At 48.7% G+C, this 25572-nt stretch overlaps 1 protein-coding gene and 1 non-coding gene across 2 annotated transcripts in view; both read right to left on the bottom strand.

The window, feature by feature from the left end:
- Positions 1-25572, bottom strand: part of SLIT3 (slit guidance ligand 3) — a 641372-nt gene that overhangs the window by 97182 nt on the left and 518618 nt on the right. Inside the window, exons 13-16 of the mRNA XM_015141360.3 lie at positions 17143-17286; positions 15681-15844; positions 5452-5602; positions 4043-4117 (exon numbers count right to left, since the gene is read on the bottom strand). Coding sequence (XP_014996846.3) covers positions 4043-4117; positions 5452-5602; positions 15681-15844; positions 17143-17286 — 534 coding nt within the window. The remainder of the gene's footprint in view (positions 1-4042; positions 4118-5451; positions 5603-15680; positions 15845-17142; positions 17287-25572) is intronic.
- On the bottom strand, positions 11069-11178 carry MIR218-2 (microRNA mir-218-2). Its single transcript, NR_032048.1, has one exon. It is a non-coding gene; the product is annotated as a microRNA mir-218-2 (primary transcript).

Consider the following 25572-nt stretch of genomic DNA (forward strand, 5'->3'; position numbering starts at 1 on the left):
GGTTAAGATACAAGGGATGGGCAATGAAGATGAGTTAAAGCAGCTATGAAGTGGGAGGGTTCCCATTTCCTGACATCTGTTTCTTTAAATGAGCAAAATTAACATCACATTACTGTAAGGTTTGTGAATTGGATTTCCTCAGGCTGGGAGAATGGAAAACAGAAGGAGAGTAAAAAAGAGGGGGATAGAATTTTCCAGAAGAGCTGGCTGCTGCCGTCTCTCCATCCATCAAAGCACCGCTCACAACTACAGGCAGCAGTAGCTGAAGGACAGAAAGTGCAGCTTGGGGCAAGCACTCCAGAAACAAAACAAATGCATGGAGGTTTTCTAAGAGCCCTATCACATTCTCAGAGCAGTATCTTACTGATGATGACGCAGGTCCCAGGAAACCACAAAATGCAAAGCCAGGGCCACCCAGGGGGCCTCTCTCCATCTTTGGGTTAGTTCAGAGCCCCTGAGGGTTTCTTGGTGAGGGTTAAGTGCATTCATATCTGTACTGTCTGGCACAGGGAAAGTGTTTAATTTGTGCTCACTGCTAGCTATTATTATTAGTTTTATGGCCTTGCATGCAGACACGTTCCATATTTGTGCTACTCCCAGGCTCCTGAAAGTGTCTGGGTGTGCAACCCCTGTTTTAAATATATAACCAGCTGCTCTGGGTCACTCAGCTCAGATGCCCTCTCCTGTCTTTCCACACCCGGTCTCCCCAGTACCACAGCCATGTCTTTCATCTTTATTGCCTCATATTTCTGATCCTCATAATAACTTATAAGGAAGGTGGATTTATTCCTATACGTAAATGATGAAACTAAGGCTCAGAAAGGCTAAGGACATTCCTAGTGTCACATAGCTGGGAAGGGCAGAGCTGAACTGAGAACGCACACAGGCTTGCCTGCCCATTTTTTCTCCATACCTGGACTTGTGGCAGCTCCTGAGAAGTGGAAACATTTGGCAGCCCTCACCTTTATTCCAACATGGCAAGTACTGGGATGAGCTGAGTGACATCTGTCCCTTTTGATGAGATCTAGGCCCATACTTTCCCAGAGACCTCACCACTCCCTTTTGTTGCTTGGTTGTTGATGCTGGGAGTTTGTTGACACTTATTATGTGTTTGTGCTGTTGTTTTCTGGGGCATACAGAAATATTCTCTATACTCATGTTCCTATCAAAACTGGGAGGATGAAAGACTCAAAGTGCTTGAGTTTCACCTCAAATGGGAGAGTACATATTTCTTCACAGAAGCAAACACTAGCAGATCCTGTTCAGTAGATAAGCTGGCACTTGGCCAGCTTGATTCATCTTAATATCTGCTCACGCCCATAGGCCTGTAAGTTTCTGTCTTCAGGTTAAAAACGAAGTGTGCATTTCTCTGGGTTGAAATAAAAAGAATAATTCCTGCCAGGTGATGGGTGATGCTTGTGTTGGGACCCTGAAGCTAGTGGGGCACTGGACCCCAGTGACAGCCATGATCCTCACCCAAGTGTGCCCTCTCTCAGCTGGACCCCCAACATGCTCTCCACTGCTCCCCGTTACAGAGCAGTCGCCGGAGCCATGACCAAGGCGGTGGCTGCAGGCAGGGAGGGAGGGAGGGAAGCGATCTGAGTAGTACCAGTGAGATCCAGATGCTGCCCAGGGCCTATAAGGCCTCTGTCCTATTTGTCTGCAGGGAATGCATGGGTGGGAGCACGGGGAACAAGAAAGAAACAAGGTGGTGCAGTCCACTCTCTTTATAGGCAAGCATCCCTAACCAGAATGTCCAAAACTTTTTGAGAGCTGATATGATGCCACAAGTAGAAAATTCCACACCTGGCTGGGCGCGGTGGCTCAAGCCTGTAATCCCAGCACTTTGGGAGGCCGAGATGGGCGGATCACCAGGTCAGGAGTTTGAGACCAGCCTGGCTAACACGGTGAAACCCCGTCTCTACTAAAAAATACAAAAAACTAGCCGGGCGAGGTGGCGGGCGCCTGTAGTCCCAGCTACTTGGGAGGCTGAGGCAGGAGAATGGTGTGAACCCGGGAGGCGGAGCTTGCAGTGAGCTGAGATCCGGCCACTGCACTCCAGCCTGGGCGACAGAGCGAGACTCCGTCTCAAAAAAAAAAAAAAAAAAAAAAAGAAAATTCCACACCTGACACCTTTGCTTTCTGAAGGTTCAATGTGCATTAACTTTGTTTCATGCACAAAATTACTAAAAATATTGCATAGCTACCTTCAGGCTGTGTTTACGGTGTATATGAAACGTAAGCGAATTTTGTGTTTAGACTTGCCTCCTAGCCTCATGACGTCTCATTGTGTACACGCAAACATTCCCAAATCCAAAAATATCTGAAATCTGAAACACTTCTGACCCCACGCATTTCAGATAAGGGACACTGAAGCCGCACTCGCAGTAGTTACGTTGTACACAGTTGCTGGGAACACTGCATTAGTGAATACCAAAGCGTTGCTCTTTGGGGAAATACAAGTTTAGGGTCTTGTGAGCCTCTGGTCTCCACATTTTAATCAACCTATCAACATATAACCTTATTATATGTGTGCTTCTGTTTAAAGATACCTTATTTCACACATATGGCTGATCTATAACGTTAAACTCATGACCAGCAGCACTATAACTCAAGCTCTCACGCACATGTCCTCTGGAAGACACATCACAGCCTTTGCACACTTAGGATGGCTAGACGGCCCTTCAGCACTGTGTCTGGGGGGCGCATTTTAAACAGCAAAATCACCAACAAAAACCACAAACATGCAAAACACATGGCACTGAATATAATGCAAAAGGACGCTGGCTGACAGCATGAGAGGTGACAGAAGAAGGCAGAGCGTGGCCTCACTTGACCCCAGCTGGGAACATGGGTGTAGGTGACTCCGTTTTTTTTTTTTTTTTCTGTGCTGTGCATGCCTGAGAATGACAAAGGCATGGAGAGTCTTGACTTTGGACTTACACAAATTTTAGCGAATTCTCAAATATGGAATCCATGAATCATGAGGATGGACTTATCTCCCTGGTTTTCAAGGCAGACCTGAACTCCAGGGCCAGGAGGCATGAAGTTTGGGGTGGGGGAAGGGAGAGGGGCTAAAGAGAAGAGTGCCTCCCTGGGGATGAGATGGTAAAGAGCCTCCCCTTCTGTGCTGCTACCTCTGCTGGGGGGCCTGGAAGGGAAGACGAGGAGAAGCAAGCCAGCCTCACACTAGCATGATTGCAGGTGGACCCAAGTCTGAATGCCAGCTCTGGGACCCATTAGCTGTGTGGTCTTAGAGAAGTCACAGAAACTTTTTGAGCCTTGGCTTCCTCACAAAGGGGACTGTGAAGCCAGCGCTGGACGGGTGGGTGAAGACTCAGTGAGACAATGCGTGTGAGGCAGGCAGCATGGTCCCTAGCTCAGGACAAGGACTCTACTGGTGCACCAACATCATTCTCATTACCTTTATGACTAGGCCCAAGCCTAGTCAGGGTTAGGCAGGGAGAGGGTTAGGATGATGTGCATCTCTGGCAGTGGAGAAGCCAATATAGGCGTGTAGGCCCTTGCCTAGGCCAAGGCACAGTCAGACCCACGAACTCCTAGATGGAAACCCATCGTGGGAAGCTGCTGGCATGTTCACTCTGATGTGTATCAGTGATGCGGGGTCTTTTGATTCCATTTGAAAACAGACATCTAACTGTCACCACACAAAAATCGCCAAATAGCATAGACCTTAGATACCTGTGCCGCATCACTAGTCCTTACCTGAGTCCTACACACCAGCCCTGGGGTAGCTGTTGGATGGGGTGTAGGGGTGGGGTGAGCAGAGGGTCCAGGGCGGGGTCAGGGATGGTGTGGAATGCTTGCTCTGTATAACACTCAACTAAAACCATGAAGCATCACTTTGGTCTGTGTCTACATGTCTTGTTCCCTAACAGAGGCCACAGCGGGGCTGAGGAGGAGGCTGGGAGGGGCTGGAGCAGACGCTGGGGGAGAGGCCGGTCCCCTGGTTCCTCTAGTCTAGAACACAGGCTCTGGCTAGAGCACAGAGGCTGCTGCCAAGTTCCTGAAGTTGACTTACATTTTCCGCAGGTTGGGCAACTTCTTGAAGATGCCAGTGGCCTCCAGAACAGATATCTCATTGTCATTCAGTCGCCTGTGTAGGAAGCAAGAAGATGAGTCATAGGTTAACTGTGGACAGGGCCCCTCCTGGCACTCCCCATGGCTTTGGGTGCGTTGGCGCCTGAACCTCACACCCAGTGAAAGTCCACAGAGCCATTGGAAGCTTTGACATCAGTCCCACCGACAGAGGGGCCCAGCAGGTGGGGGAGGCATATGCAGTGCTGCTTCCTCCTTCTGGAGGAAGCCTCCTTTGGCTGGGGTGTAGAGGACTTTCTGAGTACTCCGCGTGGGCATGCGTTGTTTTCAGCACCCATCAATTACCAAGTATCTGTTTTCATTTTGTGGACATACCAACGACAACTTAAAACCCCCAGGAAGGTTTCTCCAGGGTCTCCCAATCCTCCAAGCCCTTCAGTTCCTTCCTAAGTACTTCCCTCTACCTGGAGCAGCTCGGGAACTTCACAGGTGTTCAGGGAGAGCAGCAGGGCAGGGAAAGGGGCCTTGCTGTTTCCTCTGATGACTTGTGAAGTTAGAGAGAACAACAACAATAAGAATAACGAAGACCACAACCACTCATCCAGGGCTTACTCTGTGCCAGGATTCAAGATGAGTTCCATGCTTGCATTCTCTTTCTTGGTCTCCCCAACCACCCTAGGAGGTAGGCATTAATTATCTCCCCCATTTGACAGCTAAGAAACTGAGTCTCAGATCCGAGGAGCAAATGGCCTAATCTTAGGAAGCCTGCCAGAGTCAGGTGCCAGCCCCACGTCTGTCAGTCCCCACATGCTGTGCTTTTGTCCTCCACGAGGCTGTAACTTTTAAAAAAAATTTTAATTAAAATTTTTTTTTTGTTTCAGAGACTAGGTCTCACTCTGTGGCCCAGGCTGGAATGTACTGATATGATCATAGCTCACTGCAGCCTCAAATTCCTAGACTCATGTGATTCTCCTGCCTCAGCCTCTCCAATAGCTGAGACATGGCTCATTGGAGGCCAGATATATTTAATCATTCTAGTTGTTCTCTCACTTCGCTACAATTCTTTATTTAGCACCCAACTTTCTGGTTTTACTGTAAGCTCCATAAGGGCTGGCAGGGACTACCTGCTCTGCTCTGTTGTAGAAACTGGTGGGCTTAGCATGATGCTGGCTCACAGGGGGTGGTCAGAAAATATGTGTAGAATGAACATTTGCAAGCAAGCTGTCCACAGGAGATGCCTGGGTATCTACCTTCAGACCAGTATGGGAAAGACAGCCAAGCAGCACATGACTGAGCCAGGAAGGGGTCACCTCCAGGAGACCCTGCCCACGCTGGCTCTGGGTGACTGATGTGTGGGGAGGAGTAGCGAGTTCATGCCGAGGTTGGACTTACAGGTCGGTGACGTATTCAGGGAGGTGGCTTGGGATGCGGGCCAGCTTCTGGTTGGAGCAGTCCACAATAGTGCCCTCGCAGCGGCACTTCTCGGGGCACACGAGGTCCATGAAGCACTCACTGCTGAACCTGCTGCGGTAATCCTCGGAGCCTGGGAGGGGCCAAAGAGGGGACGTCAGCGTCACCCGAGTTCCATGCAGAGCCCCAGGTTGTGGGTAGTGGGGGTGGGGGACAGAGATGGGCGAGTGAGTTGGGGGGTGTTAGGGGTCAATTAACAGACATGGCATCTCCTTCGCTATATGGCCACCTTGCTGATGCTTTCCCTGCCCCCAGCCTTACTGCCTCCTTCCCATGGATCTTTGTTATTCATCACCATCCTCAGGGAGACCAGGCTCAAGATCTGTGGGCCCTTATGCTTTTGGGGGTGACAGATCTTTTTGAGAAGCTGATGAGTTATGAATGTTCTCCTTGGGGAGGTGATACTTGGCGCAGGTGTACAGAATTCAGTCTACAATTTCGGGGAGGGGGCGCTACCTGCTCCACGACTCCTATCATTCATGGACCCTCTAAATGTTCATGAAAATCCAAATTACAAGATTTTGATGATGCTTTGATGGGGACTATGCCAGGGGTAGGGACAAATTATGGGAAGGGGTTTCAAACTCAGGGGCCTTTATTACCCCAGCAGGTAATAAAATGAGTACAGGCCAAGCACACGGCAACAAATGACCATCGACACTTGGCTGTAAGATTGGGAAGACAACAATGAGGGCTGGGAACCTGGGGAATTGGAGCCCCAGCCTTAATGCTTGGAAATTTGGCTCAGGGTTGCCTGATGTTGCTTTGTTTTTGTTTTTTAAAAAGAGAATCCATATAAACAATATCGGTAATAAATTCCAATTTAAAATACTGTGAAGATGAGCAAAATGTATCTGAGGGTCAGATTTGGCCTCTTTTTCAGAGCACATTCTATGTAACTATAGTGAAAGGCGAGTTCCGATGAGCTAAAAGTTGGTGCTGAGATTTGCTTTTTTGAAAAGGAATTTCTCCCAAAGTTGCACAGTAATGGTAACGGGACCGACAACATGGTGTCTCTGAGAGATGCCTCGGGGAGTTGCCTCAATGATCACAAATGATCCCTGGGCACCTGGGCAAACTTCAGTGAGACCTTGAATCATGCTGGTGGGAACTGAGGGAGCTCTGGTTCTCCCATCAGACATAAGCTTTTTGATGGGGCCAGGTTTCCTTCATCCTTTCACCCTCAACATTTCACTAGCACAATGCGAGGCACAAAACAAGAGATGGGTCCACATTTGTCCAATGCACAAGTAGGGTGTCATGAGCACCTGCGTGTCCTGTACATGAGTATTGGGAAGTGTTTCAGAGAATGTGAACATTATTTGTTTGCTCCACTAGGTGAGGCAACTTGGTGATTTTATTTGCATTAGGAGCATTAGCTTTTCATGGATTTTAGCAGAAGGGAGCACAGGCTTGTTCAGGCCTTGGCAACTTACTAGTCTCAGTCTCTCTCCATGTAAAATGGGAACGAAATAACTGCCTTTATCTTCCAGGAGCTGTTGCGCAGATGAAAATAAGATTAAGGAGGTGGAGAACCTCAGGAGTTGTATGGATGCTTGTGACTCTAGCACTTTTTTTTTTTTTTTTTTTCTACAACCTGGCAGAACATTTGGCAGCTCAGAGGCTGTGAAAACGAGTGTAGCTAGCAGTAACAGTGGCCATTTACTGAACATATACTGAGCCGGACACTATGCTTCCCATTTCAAATGAATGATCTCATTTAATCCTTGCAACGCTCTGAGGTTAGGATAACTCTATTTTATAGGCAAGGAAACTGAGGCCCACAGGTCACTCAGTCTGGGCAGGCTGCTGCCTGGCTCCACGTGGTTAACATGTTTTGCTGCAGACGTGCTTCTCCCCAAAGGTTTTCCCAGGTCCCTGTAGGAATGATCATATAGCCAGACTTGGTGCAGGTGGATTGAATGGGGTATTTTTCCACAGTGGGCTATGGTGGGGCAGGACTCAGATCTCCTCCACCCTCTTAGTCGTGCACACCTCGTATGATATCCCTGTGGTAATTCCTGATTGAGAATGAACTTGGTGGGTCTGATTCTGAAGTGATACTACCTACCTAAGACAGGGAGTCAGAAGCCTAGACCTGTCCTCCTTTCCTTCTCTGCTCTCTCTCCATCCCTGTTCCTCCACCTCCTCTTCTACCCCTAAGCTTGTGTGAGCAAAATCTGTGGACACATCCCCACAGTTTTTTGAGTGGCTTCCTGGTTCAATGTATTATGTAAATCTCCTGCCCTTGGCTTGCCAGCTTCGTTCCACTTGGTAACTCTGACCTGCACCATTTTCTTCCAGACCCATCAGCATACCGAGTCCTGGGCAAATTTCATTTTGCAAACCCTGTTAGATGACTACCTTCTCTTGTTCTCTGCACCAGTGGATCCACAGAGTGATGGCACGAAGGGGCATTACACACACATACAGAGATTTTTCCTTCACGTGTCTATATTGGGATCCTTGCAAAGCGAAGGAACCCTGACTGCTGATTAAAGGCAGGAAGACAGGAGGAAGCACGGTTTGCTCTTCAAGGCGATGAGCCTGAAGGCGTGCACCGGCTGGGCTGTGGCTGGGGACAGCCGCCTATTAAATGCATTTTCATTTTAATCAAGGTGAGAGCAGCCTGTAGTTAGAAGGAATCGCTCTCAGTAGTATAGTTAGATTATAACTGGTGGACCTCTGCAATGGAGCCGCTGACCCATTTTAATGAAATGATTTTGCAATTAGATTCGATGGACTAATGTGTTCTTTCCAGCATTTTCCCCCTGCTGTTTTTGTTATTGCCCTGGTTTATAATAACAAGGGGGTCGGAATGTGATATTTTATAGAAGTGGGAGCCAGAAATGTTAATAACGGCGTATGTACATAACCGAAAAACTTCGTTCCCCAGTCAGAGCCAGCCCGAAATGCCATCTCCATCACTTCATATTTCATTACCGAAACTACCCAGGGTTTCTCGGAGCCATTTGTTATGCCTAATGCTCATAACTACCCAAAAGTATTTTTAACTTTTCCAGAGCTTTAAAAGTCAATTTCAATCTCAATGCATATTTGTCACTGCCAGAAATACTTAGTAGTAGAGGACCAACTGCAATAGGCTGTTGCTTCTTCTCTTTGGGGTGAGTTCAGACAGAAGGGATCCCAGAAGATTTGAAGAAGGGCCATAAAACTCAACCTCGCTGAAACCGGCCTTGGAAGAGCTGATGTCATCTGGCATCTTGCCTGCTCCTGCCCCTGGAGCCCTCCTCCCCTTTCGCGGGCAGCTCAGAACAACGACACTTGGTATGTGATCACAGACAAGCTTTAATAGTCGGGGGGTGGGGGTAGGAGGTGGAAATTCATAGCAACACCATTTTATTATACATCCCTGCCCTACAGCCACTTCCCAGGAGGAACACTTGTCACATTTGGATGACCAGGGGTGTGGGACAGGTAGGGAGCTATGCTCCCATGCTTTGAATGGACTTGGCTGGGTTGGGATCAGAGGCCAGCACCAGGTCCAGGATGGCTGCTGCCATCAACAGTATGCATTTTGTATCATCCTTTGGGCAGCCAGTTTGCTAACTGGGAGTCATAAATTCATTGTTATCTGATCATCATGACCTTGCTAACTCACATGTCCAGAGCACTCCTCCCTTATTCCCAATATCCCTAAGATGAGGGGAATAAAGGAAAGGAGGAAAGAAGCAGAAAGAGGAATTGGGGGGAGCATAAGGCCTGTCAGGCCTCATCAGCTTGAAAAGACAGTGACGTGAATAAGCAAAGGGTCATAAGTGATGAATGATTCAGGAGAACACTGCCAGGCACACAGACATCCACTCATGGGCAAGGCTGGGGGACCAGCTGCCAGTGGCTGGAAGATGCCAACTGTTTTACTAGGAGTTTGGTCACCAGTTGGGCAGAGAGCTGTCCTAGTAAGCTATCCCCATTGGAGTCTATTACGAGTGCAGCCATCTGCCTGAAAACAGAGGGAAATACCCACGGTCTGAGGCTGGCACTGCCTCATCACAGCCTGTGGCTGTGGGGCCAGTAAAGCACTGATGGAAGGGCACCATTATGGACCCACTCCCAGAGGCCTGGTCCCAGCCATGTTGGGGGCAGTGCCGAGGGCCTCAGAATGCCCCCCTCTGTAAGGTGGGAAAGGGAACTTCTCCAGGCTCAAGGATTTGCTCTGTGTTAAAGGGGATCTTTGTAAGTCCATGCTGGAGAGGAAGAGCCATTTGAATAATGCTTGCTTACTCAAGTTCTTTCTACTAACAGATGAAAGTCTGAAAGGGAGAGTTTAAGCAAATTTCAAGTCCCTATCAAATCGAGGTTTTTAAATTTTCTAATTCAAGGGAATGGGGTTGTCCACAGCTGGGAAGGTGGGTATTACAGCAGTACAGTGCAGCCACTCTGGAGTCAGATGACCCTGGGTAAGTTAGTTAACCTCCCTGAGCCTCAATATCCTCACCTGTAAAATGGGACTTTAGATTTTGTGAACATGAAACAAGGTAATAATGTGGAACAGTTCACTGCCTGGCCTACAGCAAGCACTCAATGTATGTTAAAAAATTACTCAGCAGTGGTTGGGCTCCTGGTTCTGAGGGGTAACCTCAGATAGAGGCAGTAATAAGAGTCACACCTCATGATGGGGGCCCAGGGCTCAGCTTCTAGTTCTGAGCTGGGCTAAGGTTCCCACCTTAGCTCTCTCTTGCAGGATAGGACAAAGACTCCAGGATAGGAATGAACAACACAATCTTCTGGTTACACTGGGTCTAGGATTTATCAAGAAACAAGCAAAATAAGAGGTACCAAGATCCCTCTCTTTATTATCAGAGATAGCAGGTTTCCACATCCACACATACTCCCCTCCCCTGAAACAGAATTAGCACCAGGTGAGAAGCCCAGCACCTCCATGTTAACTGTGCTTTGCAGGTCACAGAAACACACTGGACTTTAGGTTTCATGGGGTTCAGGGACAGCATTTTCATAAAACATGGGAGTGAGGTTCAGAAGGAACCTCAGGTTAAACCCAAAGTCTCAGACTCCCATGAGTTTCACCCATTCTCAAGCTCACATTCCTTTCAAATAAAGTGAATACCAATAAAGGTGGTGGTGGGAGGGGCAGGGGGTCACAAGTAGCAGTAATTCCCCTTTGGGTTAGCTGCCACTTGGAAAAATGACCTTGGGTTGGGACTCTCCCATGAAACCATGGGGCATATGCCTTGGGTATACTCATTCCTTTCCAATGGAAGAAGAGACACAGTAGTTTCTGAGCTTGAACCTAGTTATTACTCCTTGTCTGGCATCTAGACTAGATTTGGGGGAGGTTGACTCCATTTTGTGAAAGAGATGTGGATACAGATCTTAGCTGGGCCCCATGGTGCTTCTCCAGACCCATTTCGCACTGTATCTGCATCCTTTGAGACTCCTACCCTCCTGCCCTTGGTGAGTTGAGACTGGGAGAGGTGGGTCTGGCAGGTGGTGGGCTGCGGTGCTCCAGAGCAGAGGAGAGGTGTCCAGCGGTGGTGGCGGCGGTGGCGGGCCATGCTGCAGGAGAGCACGGTGCTTTCCGCGGTGCTTGACAGAACCATGTTCCGTTTCCATCGTTCCACCACATGGTTAGATCAAGCACAAAGGAAAGCCCCGCAGCGACTGGTCAGAGTCAAGGTCAGGAAGCAGCGTCAGAGAGAGGACAGGAGCGCTCAGAGGAAGCAGCGTGGAGAAGCGGAAGCCGGAGCAGGCCCCCACTGAGCGTGATTAGTATCAGGAGTGGGGTTCCACTGGAACACTTCCGAAGATAGCAGCCCTGCTGCCCTTGTGCCCCACCCCAGGGGAGACACAGTAGGAAGGGAGAAGAACAGGAGGCAAATCACTGGATGCCCATACTCAGGAGCTTCAGGGCAGCATGGTTCCTTCCCAAGGAAAGAAAGAACACTCAGACATCTGTGATCCTATCACATGCCTGAATTGAGCCTCTAAACTCCAGTCACACCAGTTGGTCTGACAAGACATTAAACTTAGCAAAGCATCTTCTGCATGCTTTACAACATAGGCCCAATTCCCCAACAGCTGAGTGGTTCCACCACAGTCGTTCTAGTCCCTTAAATCAAGAGACAACCCACAGTTCCCAATGGTCTAGCAAACCTTCAATGCTCTTCTTTAGGAAAAAGCCCCCTTTGACATTCCACAATTCAGGAATCTCCTTGATATCCTTTGGGGTCACCAGAAATGCTCTGGCTGATCTCTCCCAGACCATTTGAGGTTTAATAGAGGAGTAGTGTGATGTCAAAAGAAAATACATCTCTCTAGCCAGAGAGAAAGACAGGAAAACAAATGGGGCCTTAAGGTTTGGACTGAGGAACCTGCAATCACAGTTGTTGAGAACACTGACTTTCACAGAGATGGTGGCCAGTGCACCTCGTGATGAAGGGCCTCTTTCAGACTAAGAGAAGGAAGGAAAGGGAAGCCAAGAGATGAGTCTGAGGGGAAGACACTGAATCTGGGATCCTTCTTCATCTCTACCTTGAGTGGAAATTATGGGAGTGAACAGGATGAACTAGTAACCACTGTCAGGATGCCAAGGACCCAGGTGAGGGTATCCAGTTTTTATATTCCTATCTGTGATAGATCAAGGTCAGTTTCCATGCACCTGCTGACTTGGGACTTCCTCCCACTTGGCATTAGGCTGTAGATGTGCATCTTGAAGAAACTGGAGCTAAGGCCAGGTGACTGAGACCCTCCCTGCCTCACCTCTGACATGAGAACCAGTATCAACATTCTTCCACTATGTGTTTTTGGGACTGGGCATATCCTCTAGATGGTCTCAGCATCTCGATGGTGCATAGGTTGTCTGCCATGATGGACCAGTTAGGAAGAGCCAGCCCACAGCTCTGGGTCTGGCCTCTCCTCCTTCCTAAGCTCTCCCATCGCACGCACTGGAGTCAGCCACTAGAATCTGGACTCCACTCCACTGTGACACCTAGACATGCAGGGCTCTGTGAACACGGTGGTTCTGGGACTTCAAATTTGAGTTTGATTAGGACCCTGGTACCAGAGCACGGAAAATCCATCTTGTTCCTGCAAACCCCCACCCTCACCAAGCCTTCAAATCTGATTTTCTTTCTTTTTGGTTTCTTTCTACAAAAAGAAATGGAGGGATTTGTAGGTAAATTATCAAGAGTCTTCACAGTATGTCCGAAGTCCTGGGTTTCAGATCTTGCCCTGAAAATAATACTCAATATCTTAGATAAGATTTTTCTGCTGTGCGGACCTCAATTTACCCATCTCTAGAATAAACTGGATGGCCTCTAAGGTCTCTAAAAATTCTGTAGTTCATTGAGAGCTATCTTGCTGTTTGCCGTCTTTGGACACATTGTGTCACCACCCTCCATACTTTTCAACAAGAGAGTTTCTTCTCACACAAAGCGGGGAGGCATAAGGGAAGACAGACAGCACCCTACAACTGCCAAGTGCTCCCGGGGGTAGGCTTGGGGTCCCAGGCAGCCAGACGGAGCCTTTTCAGGAGGACTTAATCTGATGGTCAGATTACCCCAGCCGGCAGCATCCAACCCTAAACTGATGTTGCTGCCCAAGGCGGCGGATGCAGCTGATAGAAAGGCAGACACAGGCAGCTGGGAAACCAGACGCCCTGCCTAAGGAGGGGCAGGATGTGTTACGGAGCAGCCCTCAAATTGCCTCCTAATTACATCAGCTGTCTTTTCAATGGGGGTGCTTTTAGGAGAAAGTAAAATGCAGAGTTATTATCTGTCACATCCAGTCTGTGTCACCTGCCCCCCTTCTTTCTTCTGGAGCTTCCTGGAAACACAGAGCTTTAGATCTTTTTTTTTTCCCCCTCCAAGGCCAAGGCAGGTCTGGAACCCCGTGTTTCTCAAATCCAAGGCCTTTGGAGCTCAGCAGTCATGCTTTCTTGGCAACGACATAAAATAAAAGCATATAGAGTGCTACGTGTCAGGCTCATGCTAGCTCCAAACATTTCTACTTTTTAGGAATAAGCTTTCTGCTTAGCATTGGCTTTCTTTTTTTAAAAAGGTATCTTAGAGTCAATCCAAGAACCCAGCTCCCTCTCCTTGTTTCTTTTTTAAAGTGTTCAACCACCCCTCCCCCACACAGGAAAAGCAGCCAGGATCCTGCAGCTAGGAAGATAGTGGCAGAGCTAGAGTTAGAACTAAGTTCTACTGCTTCCTAGGTCCACTTTCTATTTTCCTTTTCTCCTCCTTAGTTCTTTCTGTAGCCCCACCCCCATCTTGCCACCCCCAACCACAGTCATGCCCAGAAAATTGCCAAGACTGTGTTCCTGGGGAGACACCAGTCCTTGGATCCTGCACTCTTTCCCTGCTGTGCCATGCAGGGCTGCAACATCCATCTGGGGTCCAAGGTATTAACAGGATACTTATGAGACCAAAGGGTCAAGGTTGGCAGATAACACCCTGCCCTCCGCTGGCTCTCACTGCCCTTCTTTTTGGGTACCACTGCTTGGCAGAGCTAATTAACTCAACCCTGGTCAGAAAGGGGTAGGAATAGAGGCCCAGGTCGGCGTGAGTCATGAGGAAAGGCCCTGGGGAAAGGATGATTGTGCCTTGGGTGAGATTTTCGTCCCAGAGATGTTGCTGGGCCCAGGAAGGAACCTGAGGACAGTGTTCAGGGAGTGGGTAGGGGTGGGAGCATGAGACCAGGGAAGGAAGTCATCCAAACAGCTGATTGTCCTCCCCGAATACTCCTTCTCTCCTAGATGCTGCGTGGTGTGAGGAGCAAAATGAACCTGAGGTTTAGTCCTGCCTCCGCTGTTTGCTGGCTTGTGAACTTAGAGTGCCCCTTCACCTCTAAGTCCTCAGTTCCCTCTCCCATAGAGCGAAGGGCTGTCCTACTGACTTCCGAGGACAACTGGAAGAAGCAAATCCGACTAAAAGCCCCCAGCACCACGCTCATCACAGGTGAAAGATGGCTTTTGTAAGTGACATCATTATTCTAGGGAAAGAAGTTGGTACTAACTTTTCACAGTGCCACAAAGTCTCTGTATTATCTCCAAGCCCTCCCAAGGTATTTGTTTCTGTTAAAAAAATTTAAAGAGCTAAAGCTTATCATTCTGGAGACATGGACTAAAGAATTTGACTTAAAGGACAAGAAGATGTTGTCAAGAAGCACAAGTCTGCCCACTGGTCTTCTCCCAGTGACCTCTCCCCTCACTGGCATTCTCCCCTGGGAAGACTCGCCTGCATCAGAAGCTCCTGGGCAGGGGGAGAAGCACTGCTCTTGCTACCGCACACACTGTGAGGGTTGGCTGCAACCCACCTCGGCACTTCGTGCTATCAGTCTCTCATCACTGGGTGCACAATGCAATTTGGTGATTTTTTTTTTTTCCAGTAGAAAAGGACACAGATGATAGTAATTTTTAACTGCCTGTGCATGTAGCTGTTGGGTCAACGAGAGCTACTTCTCTTTCCAAGATGGGCTGAGAATTCCCCTGCTGTTCTCCCCCATGTCCTTCCTGGGTGCAGTGAGAAGGAAGGTTTCTAGAGAGATCCTGGGCACTGAAGAACAAGGCTTTGTTTCTTCCCAAGCACGACCCTTTACTGTTCTCTCCATACTCAGAACAGAGTAGTCTGGGGTGGAGGAGCTAGTTAGTGAAAGTATTTTTCATGAACATGTGAAACCTATAATATACTGGGGCCAAAGGGCTGCACCACCGTCCGTCTCCGAAGGAAGTGGGAGGTCCCCAAGATTACACACCGTCTGTAGCCTCGCCTGAGCTATATTTATTTCTCTATTTGCCCTTTGGGGAGCACACTTTGGAAACGACAAAAATAAATCTTAGCCTGTAACAGGCACATGTGCAAAGGCCGCCCCAGCCCCACCTTCTGTTTAGCTCTTGGAGACGCACTGATGCCGGGGTTCTGTCTCCCCTGCAACCGTCTCCCCCTCCCCATGCTTTTATTGTGTGTGTATGTGTGTGTGTGTTTTATTTTAAATCCATAAGGTAATTGGTTTTCTGCAGGGCTAACTGAATTTCTCCAATTTAATTTGCAAAGATGCTCCCCAGGAACCATTACAGCGCTCGCTGTCCTCCAGATTGGATTATTGGCCTCTCTGGGGCTGCTGCATTCTGAGTCAGAAAGCGGGGCCCAGCCCCGTAACCTGATTACCTGAGCAGCGGAACTTCTTGCTCTTGATCTGGCTGATGCGCTTGTTGGCGAGTCGGCGCGGGCTGCTGCAGCGGGCCCCGCTTGTCTCAATGGGGTTGTCCTGGAGGTAGTCGGCCAGCCACTTCAAGTGGCAGTCGCACACAAATGGGTTTTGGGCTAAGTGGCTGCGAGAGGGATGGGGCTGTTAATCAGGAGTGACCCATGGCGTCTTGCTCCACCACCACCACCCTGCCTCGCGCCGGGCCCTGGCAATCCACTGCAAGGATTGGTCTCCCGCCTCATCGCCCCAGGAGGCCTTGGGGCGTGCTACTTTCAGACAGGGCTCAAAGAGGGGGTCTGAGGCCCGCTGGCTGCAAAAGACAGTCACAGATGCAGCTAGCATCTGGTCTGGGGAATCGGTCTCCCAGCTCTTCCCACCTGGGGCAGGATCCACCACCGATCGCTTCTACTCTCACCCACGCCAATTCTGACAGGCAAACCCAGTCGCAGGCTTAGAGTTTGCACTTGGGGTAGAATGCATTTTATTTCTCCAAGCTCAGTGATACTAGGCACATAAAGCAGCTGGCACGGCGCCTGGCATATGGTGGGTGTTCCATATATAGTAGCGGGTATTGTTGTAATTATCCTTATCATCATAAGAGCACCATGGGTATTGCTTCCCCTGGCTCGGTAAGAAAAACCGTGAAGCACCGAACACAGTGTTTGGCACGTGGTCGGCGTCAATATATAGCAGCTGCTCTTACTGTGTCTTGGTTCCTGTCTCTGGCTACAGGGGCAACACGCACCAGATGACTTACAGGGTCTCCAGAAGCCCCCAGGCTAATTGCAGACCTGGGCATGGGGCCGAGGTCTATGCCTGAGGCTGGAGCCATCAAAAACTGGGCTGAAATCTGTACTTGGAGGTCATCTATTTAACTGAAATATTTATGAACACCTTTAGTGCATGGAAGTGGGGAAATACTGCCCAAAGAGGAAGAGTGCCCACCTCAGAGGCTTGGTTTTGCAGGGTGGAGGCGGTTAAGGGCGGGCAGGGGTGGGCTATTTGCAGAAATGGAGTCTGCTCAGTGTACGTTGACCACAGGGGTTATAAGGGTAGCTCAGGACCTCCTCTGCCTGGATTCAAAACCTGCTCCTTACTAGCTGTGTGACCTTGAGGAAGTTACCTAACCATTCTATGCCTTGGTTTCCTTACATAGAAACGAGGGACAGTAACAGCACCAAGTAAGGTCCTTGTGAGGCTTCAGGGTTTTAAGACAGGGTAAGTACCCCGTGTGGTGTCAAGCACAGTGTAAGTGCTTGGTACTGATAAGCTATTCCTATTTTTATTATTCTAGCTTCACTGCAGGTTCTAGAACTCCTCCTGTATGTGCTCACGCTGCCCTCATTTGGGTGTTTTCCATGATGGGCATGTGGGGTCTCCTGCTGCTTGGGCACCCACTGGCACCCGAGGCAGTGTACTCACAGCGTCTGGATGGACTGCAGAGGGGCGAAGAGCCCCTTGCTGATGGTCTGCAGCTTGTTGTCATACAAGGAGAGCAAGTTGAGGTTCTGCAGGTCCTGAAACGTGTTCACCCGCAGGCAGTTGATCTTGTTGGCATTGAGGAGGCTGCAAGCAGAAGAGAGCCTGGTTAATTCACTAATCCTGGGAATGACCTGCGGGGCAAGGGTTGCCTCTGCAGGGGATGGGCTGCAAAGCTCCCATCACTCATCCTTGCAGCCTTCAGCTCCTGTTGCAGAACAGAAAAAGAGAGACCTGCCTTCCTGTGTCTACCAAAACCCTGAACACTCTGGGCACCTGCACACACTGTCACCACAGATACTACGCCACACACTGCTCTCACTTGGCACATGCTCTTGCACCTATGACCTTGAAGGAAGACCTGAAAAGGCACCCTAAGTGCTTCACTTTCTGTTTTAGGATTCACAGCTTCCAGGAATCGGAAAGGAAAAAAAAAAATCATTTGGCATAATTGTTTTAGAGCTGTAGTTGACTGACTATGGGCAATTTCATTCAGAAAATTCCTTACAGTTCTTTTGGATCACTGATCCTGCTGGAAATCTGATGAAAGTTATAGGTCGTCCTCCTGGAAAAACTGCATCTCTGTGTAGGCAGGCACATGTGCATACATATGGGTTCTGTCATACACACGTGTGCACACCCACACAGAGCACAGAGCCCCATGTGGTTTGACCTTGGCCCTTTCTCCAACCTCAACCTAACTCCACTCACCCCAAACTCACTACCCTTGAGTGCCACCACTGCATTTTTTTTTTTTTTTTTTTTTTGAGATGGAATCTTGCTCTTGTCGACCAGGCTGGAGTTCAGTGGGGTGATCTCGGCTCACTGCAACCTCCACCTCTCGGGTTCAAGCAATTCTCCCGGCTCAGGCTCCCGAGTAGCTGGGATTACAGGCATGCACCACCACACCCAGCTAATTTTTGTATTTTTACTAGAGAGGGGGTTTCACCACGTTGACCGGCCTGGTCTCGAAATCCTGACCCCAGGTGACCTTCCTGCCTTGGCTTCCCAAAGGGCTGGGATTATAGGTGTGAGCCACCATGCCCAGCCCCCCACCACATTTTCGATCCTCAGACACACCAGATTTTTCCCTAGAACTTTTGAACACCCTCTTTACCTTCTTTCAGCAGGGCTGCCTTTTTTTCCTGCTTTCTACTGTAGCTCAAATGTTCCCTCCTCAGAGAAGCCTGCCCTGACCCCCTCATCTACAATGGGACCCTCACTCCGTTTTCGTCTCTCACATCCCCCTGTTTATTTCCCTCCTGACACTCATCGCGATTTGTGATTATAGGATATTTATCATTTGCTTTCCACACAGGATTAGGAACTCTATAATGGCACCAATGACAGCTATTCTATTCCTCCCTTTCTTTTCAGTGCTTATTCTTTATTAAGATGTATACTAAACTCCACATGCAGCTTCAAGGATCTCACTTCTCTAAGGTGGCACCCATCCCTCATGCCTCACCCCTTCCAGGGTCAGCCTCCCTATCCACGAGGAAGCTGTTTTTAGCTCTTCAGACTCCCGAAAAAAGCATCATAGGAAGCTCCCCTTTGGGTGGAAGTCTGGGAAAACAGAGGATGCCATGAGGGTGACAGGCGGTTTTCAAGAGCAGGGCTGGCAAGTCAAGCACATTGAGATCCTAAGAATTACCTTTACTGATCCTAGACTGACTAGGTGTGCCTTGCAGTCGATGTAAAATCATTTCTTACCCCCTCTCAAATGAAACTGGGGGAAGGGGAAAATAACCAGCAGAAATGTTGAATTTCAAAAATTTTACTTTCAAGGCTGGCTCAGCCCCTTCCTGGTGGGGAATGACCCATGAGATCCATGCCAGGCTGGCCTGCCTCAGGAGTCTCTCCATACCAGGACCCAGGGGGACTGCAGTTGACAATGGTGGGGCTGTCCATGGTGCTAAATCACCCATGCCACCTCTCCCTTGCTGCAGGCCCCATACTCCCCACGGTCCCAGTGCACCCTGTGTGTAGGCAAGCAGCTGTGGCAGTGACAAGTGGAAGAAGAACTGCCTGTTTAATCTGGCTAATAATGGGCAAGGTCCCAAGGGTTCACACAGATGTCCTCCTGCCTGGCAGTGTAAAAAAAAATGCTCATACTGCTAGAATACTGTGTTTTCCAAAGTGCTTTCCCAATGTCCCATTATTCTCAGAACCTGACTCACAAGTGACAGGGGAGGAAACTGAGGCTGAGAGTTTGGCAGGTGTTTTCAAGGTCACACACATTTCTAGGGAGCATGAGAGAAGTGGTTACGATAATTGAGGTCTCTAGAGGGCTCAGTTTCTTCTTTATGAATGTCTTGTCTACCCATCCTATCGGTCTATACTCTTTGCAACATCCCTCCCCACTGCAAATTCAAATTCCTATGCTTTGTGTATTAAATTTTAGTCAATGTCACTGCATTTTGGGGGCATTTGAAGGAAATGTGATAGAGCAGAGAAACAGGGAGAAAAGCTGGAGGACTCAACAGGGCCCAGCAACCAGGGCTCAGGAATGGACCCTTCACACACACAGTGTTTTGATTTTTTTTTAAAGTACACACACGGTAAGTGTTTTGTTCTAAACCTTGACATTCAGGGCCTTCTGAGTACATCATCTTGTCAGGAAATACTGAACTATTCAGTACATAACAGGTCAGAGGTGCCTATCCAATGGCCTGAGGATGGAATCCTTATTGCAACATTTTGCATCATGCCACATAAATAAAATGTGTTTATTCAATCCTCTTGTGTTTTAAAAATTGGAAAATTTCATACAACACACACACACACACACACACACACACACACACACACACACACCCCACACCACACCAAACCACATTTCTATTTTCTCTTGAAAAACAAAATTCAGGAGCTCAGGCAACCCTAGGTTCCCTGGAGGCAGCCATGGAGTAGCCCCCTTTAGATAGGACATATGCTCTCTATTTGCCACAGTCCTCACTATTCCCTATTGTGTCTCCTTCACTAGTTTACTTGACTTTCCTTGCCTTAGTGGGCATTTAGGTTTGCAACCCCAGTGCAGATTCATAAGCCCAATTGTAGCAATTGGTTCTAGGGCATATTAGGCACTAGACAAGGACGATGGCCATGGGGAGAAAGAAATGGCAACTTGACTTGCCTTCATACAAACGGAATGCCACGCTGGCAATCCTTCTCACTCATGAGGCCTATTTAGGCTCTTTTTTTCTCATCCAGATGCTCCTTTGTTTCCTATTGCTCCTAGATCTCTCAGCATGGGATGTTACTTCAAATATGTAAGGCACCAAAACAACCCAGGCTGGCAGAATTACTAGGCAAAGATAGCCCAAGGCGCAGAGCTCATGAAGCATGGAGCAAAAGAAAACACAAAAGGGCAGAGTCTCCTGGTCACTCATTCTCTCCCGGGATGCTTGGCTCCCTCAGGCAAGGTGCGTAGGTGCAGAGAGAGATAAAATTAAGCTGCTTATCCAGAATTAGATGCTGAGGACAGCCTCACTGGTCCCCAGGATCAGCAAGATCTAACAGCCTATCCCTGTGCCCTGTTTCCTTTGGGAGGAAGGCTGGCAGTGAGTCAACTCAGCCTGGCTTCCATGAAAGGAGCTCTTAGCTATCTGGTACATGGACAAGAGCTGGAGGGGAATTTTAAAAGCACCATATGATGGAGCAAACAGAGAGTAAACAAACATTTGAAATGAGGTTTAGCAGTTCTATAAGGAATCCTGAACACAGGCCTCCCTCTTTCACCAGAGGGATGGATTCTCCCTCTTTGCAGCAGAGATTCCAGGATGCTTTCTCTGTCCTGGTTCATCCCCATTTCAGGAGCAGTGGTGTAACTGCTGTGTGAAATGATAGTAATTCAGCATCCTCTCTAGAGACTACATCTCTGTGTGCTTTTCCCAGGCAGTTTCCAGGCACTAACTTATTTAACCCTCACAACGGCACTATGATTATCTTCATTATTCTGATAAGAAAACTGAGGTTCAGAGTGGTGTCGGACTCAACCGAGGTCCCCCAGCAATAAGTGAAGCTCCAGCCTGTTTCACTCCAAAGTCATCTCTTATCTACTATTTAAAGTCTATATTCTCTTTTCCATTTTCCCTATGTGTGAAGAGCAGCTATTTTTGCTAGCCTTGACCGTCCCTGGGTGTGCTTCACGTGGACAAAGGTCTGGTTGGGTTTGGAAGACCCTGCTTGCCTCTTGGGAGTGCAGAGGCATCTGAAGTCCTCCTGACTCCCAGGAGGGAGCCTCAGCGTGGGATGCTGATCAAGCCTTCATTGGCACAAGGTGGCAGGTCCTTTACTGAGTGGCTGGCACCTGTACGAGGCAAGGCTTTCCCCTTCAGAATCACCGACTGAATGCCGATGTGGGAGCTGATATGCCTGGCTCTGTGCTCCCCTCACTCTGAGCAGGCCAGGGGACAACCGTAGGACAGAGATAATAGCAAGAGCACACAAGGTGGGATGTCCCAGCTGGCCTCATTCAAGAGGCTGCCTGGTACTCAAATTGACAACTGTGACATCCCAGCCAAAGACCTCACCTCAGCCCGATCTGCTGGTGGGTCCAGTGAGTCAGGCTGGACTGCCTGGTGAATTCTGTGTTCATCAGTATTTCCCCAGATGCAGATCCAATGATCTTTTGGGGCCACCTGCTCCAGATCTATCTCTCAAAGGACCCTCGGAGATCATATAAATGAAAAGAGAGGGAAGGCTGAGATGATCCAACTAGGTGAACCACAACCACCAGGTGAACAGCAGGGGCCACATGGCCTAACAGGTAATGCATATTAAACACTTCACAAGGCCAGGTACCCCCATTTAATCTCCCTTTGACAGGTGACACTTCTGGGACTCAGAGAGCTTAAATAACTTTGACCAAAGTTCCACAACCCGTAAGAGGTAGGACACTATTGGGACTCACGCCATCATAGCCCAAAGATTTTGTTTCCAATCATCATGCTGCCCTGAGAGCCAGTCCCCTCTCACTAAGGGCCTGAGGGAGCCATCTGAGGCACCCTGTTTGTAGCCACTCCCATCAACGCAGCAGGTGATTTTACAATAAGGCAGAACAACAACAAAAAGAGCCGTGCTCCCGTCAGAGGAAATTAAGGAGAGTGGCACATTGGAGAGTGGGAGTGCATGTACAGCACCTTCTAAATTTATTTCCAAGTGTGAGCTCTAGGAGGCCCTCTGCCACCCCCTGCCTTGGAGCACTTTCGGCTGCCACATATGTTCCATGTCAAGAGGTATTAGCACTCAGTCCATTGACTAACCAGCATAGCTGTGCTGCTGAGAGTTCTTGCTTTCTGGGAGCTGTGGCCTTCAGGAAAAGCAAAGCAGAAAACAGAAGCCACTGGAATCAAAAAGCTAGAGCTGGAGGAGGAAAATGAAATGCCCATGTCGGGGCTAGGGAGAACCCTTGGGACTCAAGTCTTTCTGCTATGGGACCAGGGCTGGCCTGTGCAGAAAAGTCCCAGGTGTTCTCATCACTAGTAGCAGCTTCCAGCTTCATTCATTTGGGGTCCAGGTAGCATGGGGAGATGGCCCACAGGGGGAAAACCAGGTCCATTTTGATCCACTAAAAGGACCCACCACACCCAGGCTTTTGGAAAGTCCCATGGGGAGAAGATCGCTGAGCCCCACTGTTAGCTACTGCCTTTGCTCTGATCCACTCTTCAATGAAGGTTCCCCCCGGGAGCCCACAGGCCTTTTTTGCAAAGTTTGGAAAACACAGACATCTGGAGTCAGGCTTAATGATCAATTGCATCAAAATCACTTTGGCAACTCCAGCAATTCACATGTTGACTCAGTGGCTCAGGGCAATCATTCTGGTGGCATTTATATTCTCCACACTTGACCAAGGGTCTGTGGAGGACACTGGTCATGTTGTTCCTCCCACTTCTATGGTATTTGTCTAGAAATGCTGAAAGCGTATTCCAGACTCCAGAGAGCAAGGCCTCCTCAGAAAACCGGTGCCAAGAAAGAATGCAGTGGCCCTTCCGGGAGAATGGATGAAGCTCTTACAGAAAAGACTGTGGATGAGAAGATGGGCCCAGGCCCCTGCCAAGAAAGATGCTCTGTGGGCCTTCTTTTCCTAAAACCGGGATGGGGAATCTGTTTCTGCTTCATGAACGCTCAGATGCAGATACACAACAGGAGAAAGATGGCACCAACAGGCATCCGGCATAACCCTTTCTCTAGCTCCTTTAGTAGGAGAATTTATAAAAAGTGGGTTATAAAGGCTCTTTGTTATTTAAAAAAGTGTTCTGTGTGTCCCTGGAAGTAGTTATCACCTCTACACATTGGCATGAACTCTTAGTGAGGACACCAACTAGGGGAGCTATTCTGTACCCCTAATTAAGCTACAGGATATAGAGCCAAACCTCCCACATTAATATGCCTTCCTTCTTTTTATTTCTCTAGTATTAATCCTCTGTCATCTTGAATTTCTTTATCTATTAATTGTAATAAGGACCACTCTTCCACCTTAGAACATTATGTTATCATCTTTTCCCTATAAAATGTGGGGATTAATTTAGACCTTCAGCAACCTACTGAGGCTGGATGTGGAGAAGAACCCAATAAGAGCTGATGCCATGAATTCTGACCCTGCCCAGAATCTTCTCCATGCTTGAAAATGGGTGCTCTAGGCCACATCTTGCTAAACACCCAAGGGGAAGCAGGAGGAGCCCTCTAAGTCCCAACTAGGGGCAACAGTGACTCTTCCCTTCTCTCCTATTGGTGACTGCACTGCTTGTCAATGGCTGTGGGTTGTCATGGCGATTCCTGAGGCAAGAGTAACCAGGCATGCAGCAACACCACTGGGCGGCCTGTCTGAAAAGCAAGACCTCTTTCTACCCCAGATACACAGGAGGGTGCTAGGAATGGGCTGTAAGCCACTGGGTTTTCCTATGGGAAACAGATGAAAGCTGAGATTCCCAGAGACCAGAGAGGGAGAACTATGATTTGGTTACCAGATCAAGTGACCTCACCTATGGTGACTTGCCCATTCCTTCCCTCATGACTGTTAGGGTGGTAACTTTCCTATCTGATTGCCACATGGTTACCAATCAGTCCTTTAAACGGGGTGAACCATTCATTCAATGACTAGCATGGATTCCAGAATTTAAGTCTACCCAAGGGCTTTCCAGGTACACAAGAGAGGAAGAACCCCTCCCTCAAGAACGCATTGCTAAGTCAGTCTGCTTCTTCTGCTGGTGAGAATTCTCATTGTCCCACCTTGACTGGGTCTCTAAGCACAAGCAGCTCCTTGACTATCCTCTCACAGGGATCAGGGCAAACATCAGTGGGCTGACGACAATGAACCAGAGAAAGTTCCACGGACACAGAGCTGTGAATTATGCTGAGCCATAACAAAAGGAGGTGATCTGCAGTTCAGCAGCACCCTTTCTGTGGCTTGAGCCATTGAGAAATTCTTGCTCTGCATATCAAAAAACTGGCTCTGCAGATCTGCCCGTGACTGGGTGAAGCAGATGCCTCTGGATGGATGTGCTGTGGTTAAGGCATGGACTGCCCAGGTTCCAATCCTGGCTCCATCATGCTAAGTGACAATGGTCAAGTCACTTAACCTTCAGTTTCCCCATCTGTAAAATGGGCCTTTCCACAATACCTTCCTCTTAGCATTGTGGTAAAGATTAAATGAGATGATGCACATGAAATCGCTTAGCAGTTTCAGGTCCTGAAGCATATTAAGTATTCAATAAATGTTAGCTGCTATTATTAGCAGAAGTAGTTCTTGTAAAACAGCTGGTGGGGAAAAGTGAACTATAGGGAGTGAAGTTTTGCTCGCTGCTCTGTAATTGGCATGTTGCTTGGCAAACTCCGAGAGCCTCAAATGGTCTTGTCTGCCTTCCAAGAAAGTTAAACAACAGGTGCTAGAGTTGTCTTAACTTATTCCAGCCCGAAGACAGTCTGGTTTGGTTTAAGACCACCTGGAGCGGGTTTAAAAGCTTCCACCTCAAATGACTGCCCTCCCCACTTAAGTGACTTTCTTATGCATGTCATATGATCGATGAGCACTAAATGAATGCTCCTTACTCCCTGGAGGGGAGCTGTAACAACGCAGCTTGCAGCTGTCCATCAGCGGAGGAAATGACAGCCTTTTCCTGCTTTGGGGAGGATGGACCTCTGAGCTACAAGGTGAGGGATCTCAGGGCACGATGGCTGGCTGCCCACAGAGGATCACCATCTCCACTGATGTCCCAGGAGCCTATGAGCCTGGGTGGGGAGCGGAATGCAGAGGAGCAAGACCATTCACCCTGAGCTTCCAGTGAGGAGGAAGACAGGTAATTTCTCTAATAATTGAGCTGCTCCCACCCCTGGAGTTGGGATCATGTGCCAAGTGATATGTCCTGTTCT

The sequence above is a fragment of the Macaca mulatta genome, chromosome 6 (genome assembly GCF_049350105.2).
Source record: "Macaca mulatta isolate MMU2019108-1 chromosome 6, T2T-MMU8v2.0, whole genome shotgun sequence".
Classification (NCBI taxonomy): Eukaryota; Metazoa; Chordata; class Mammalia; order Primates; family Cercopithecidae; genus Macaca; species Macaca mulatta.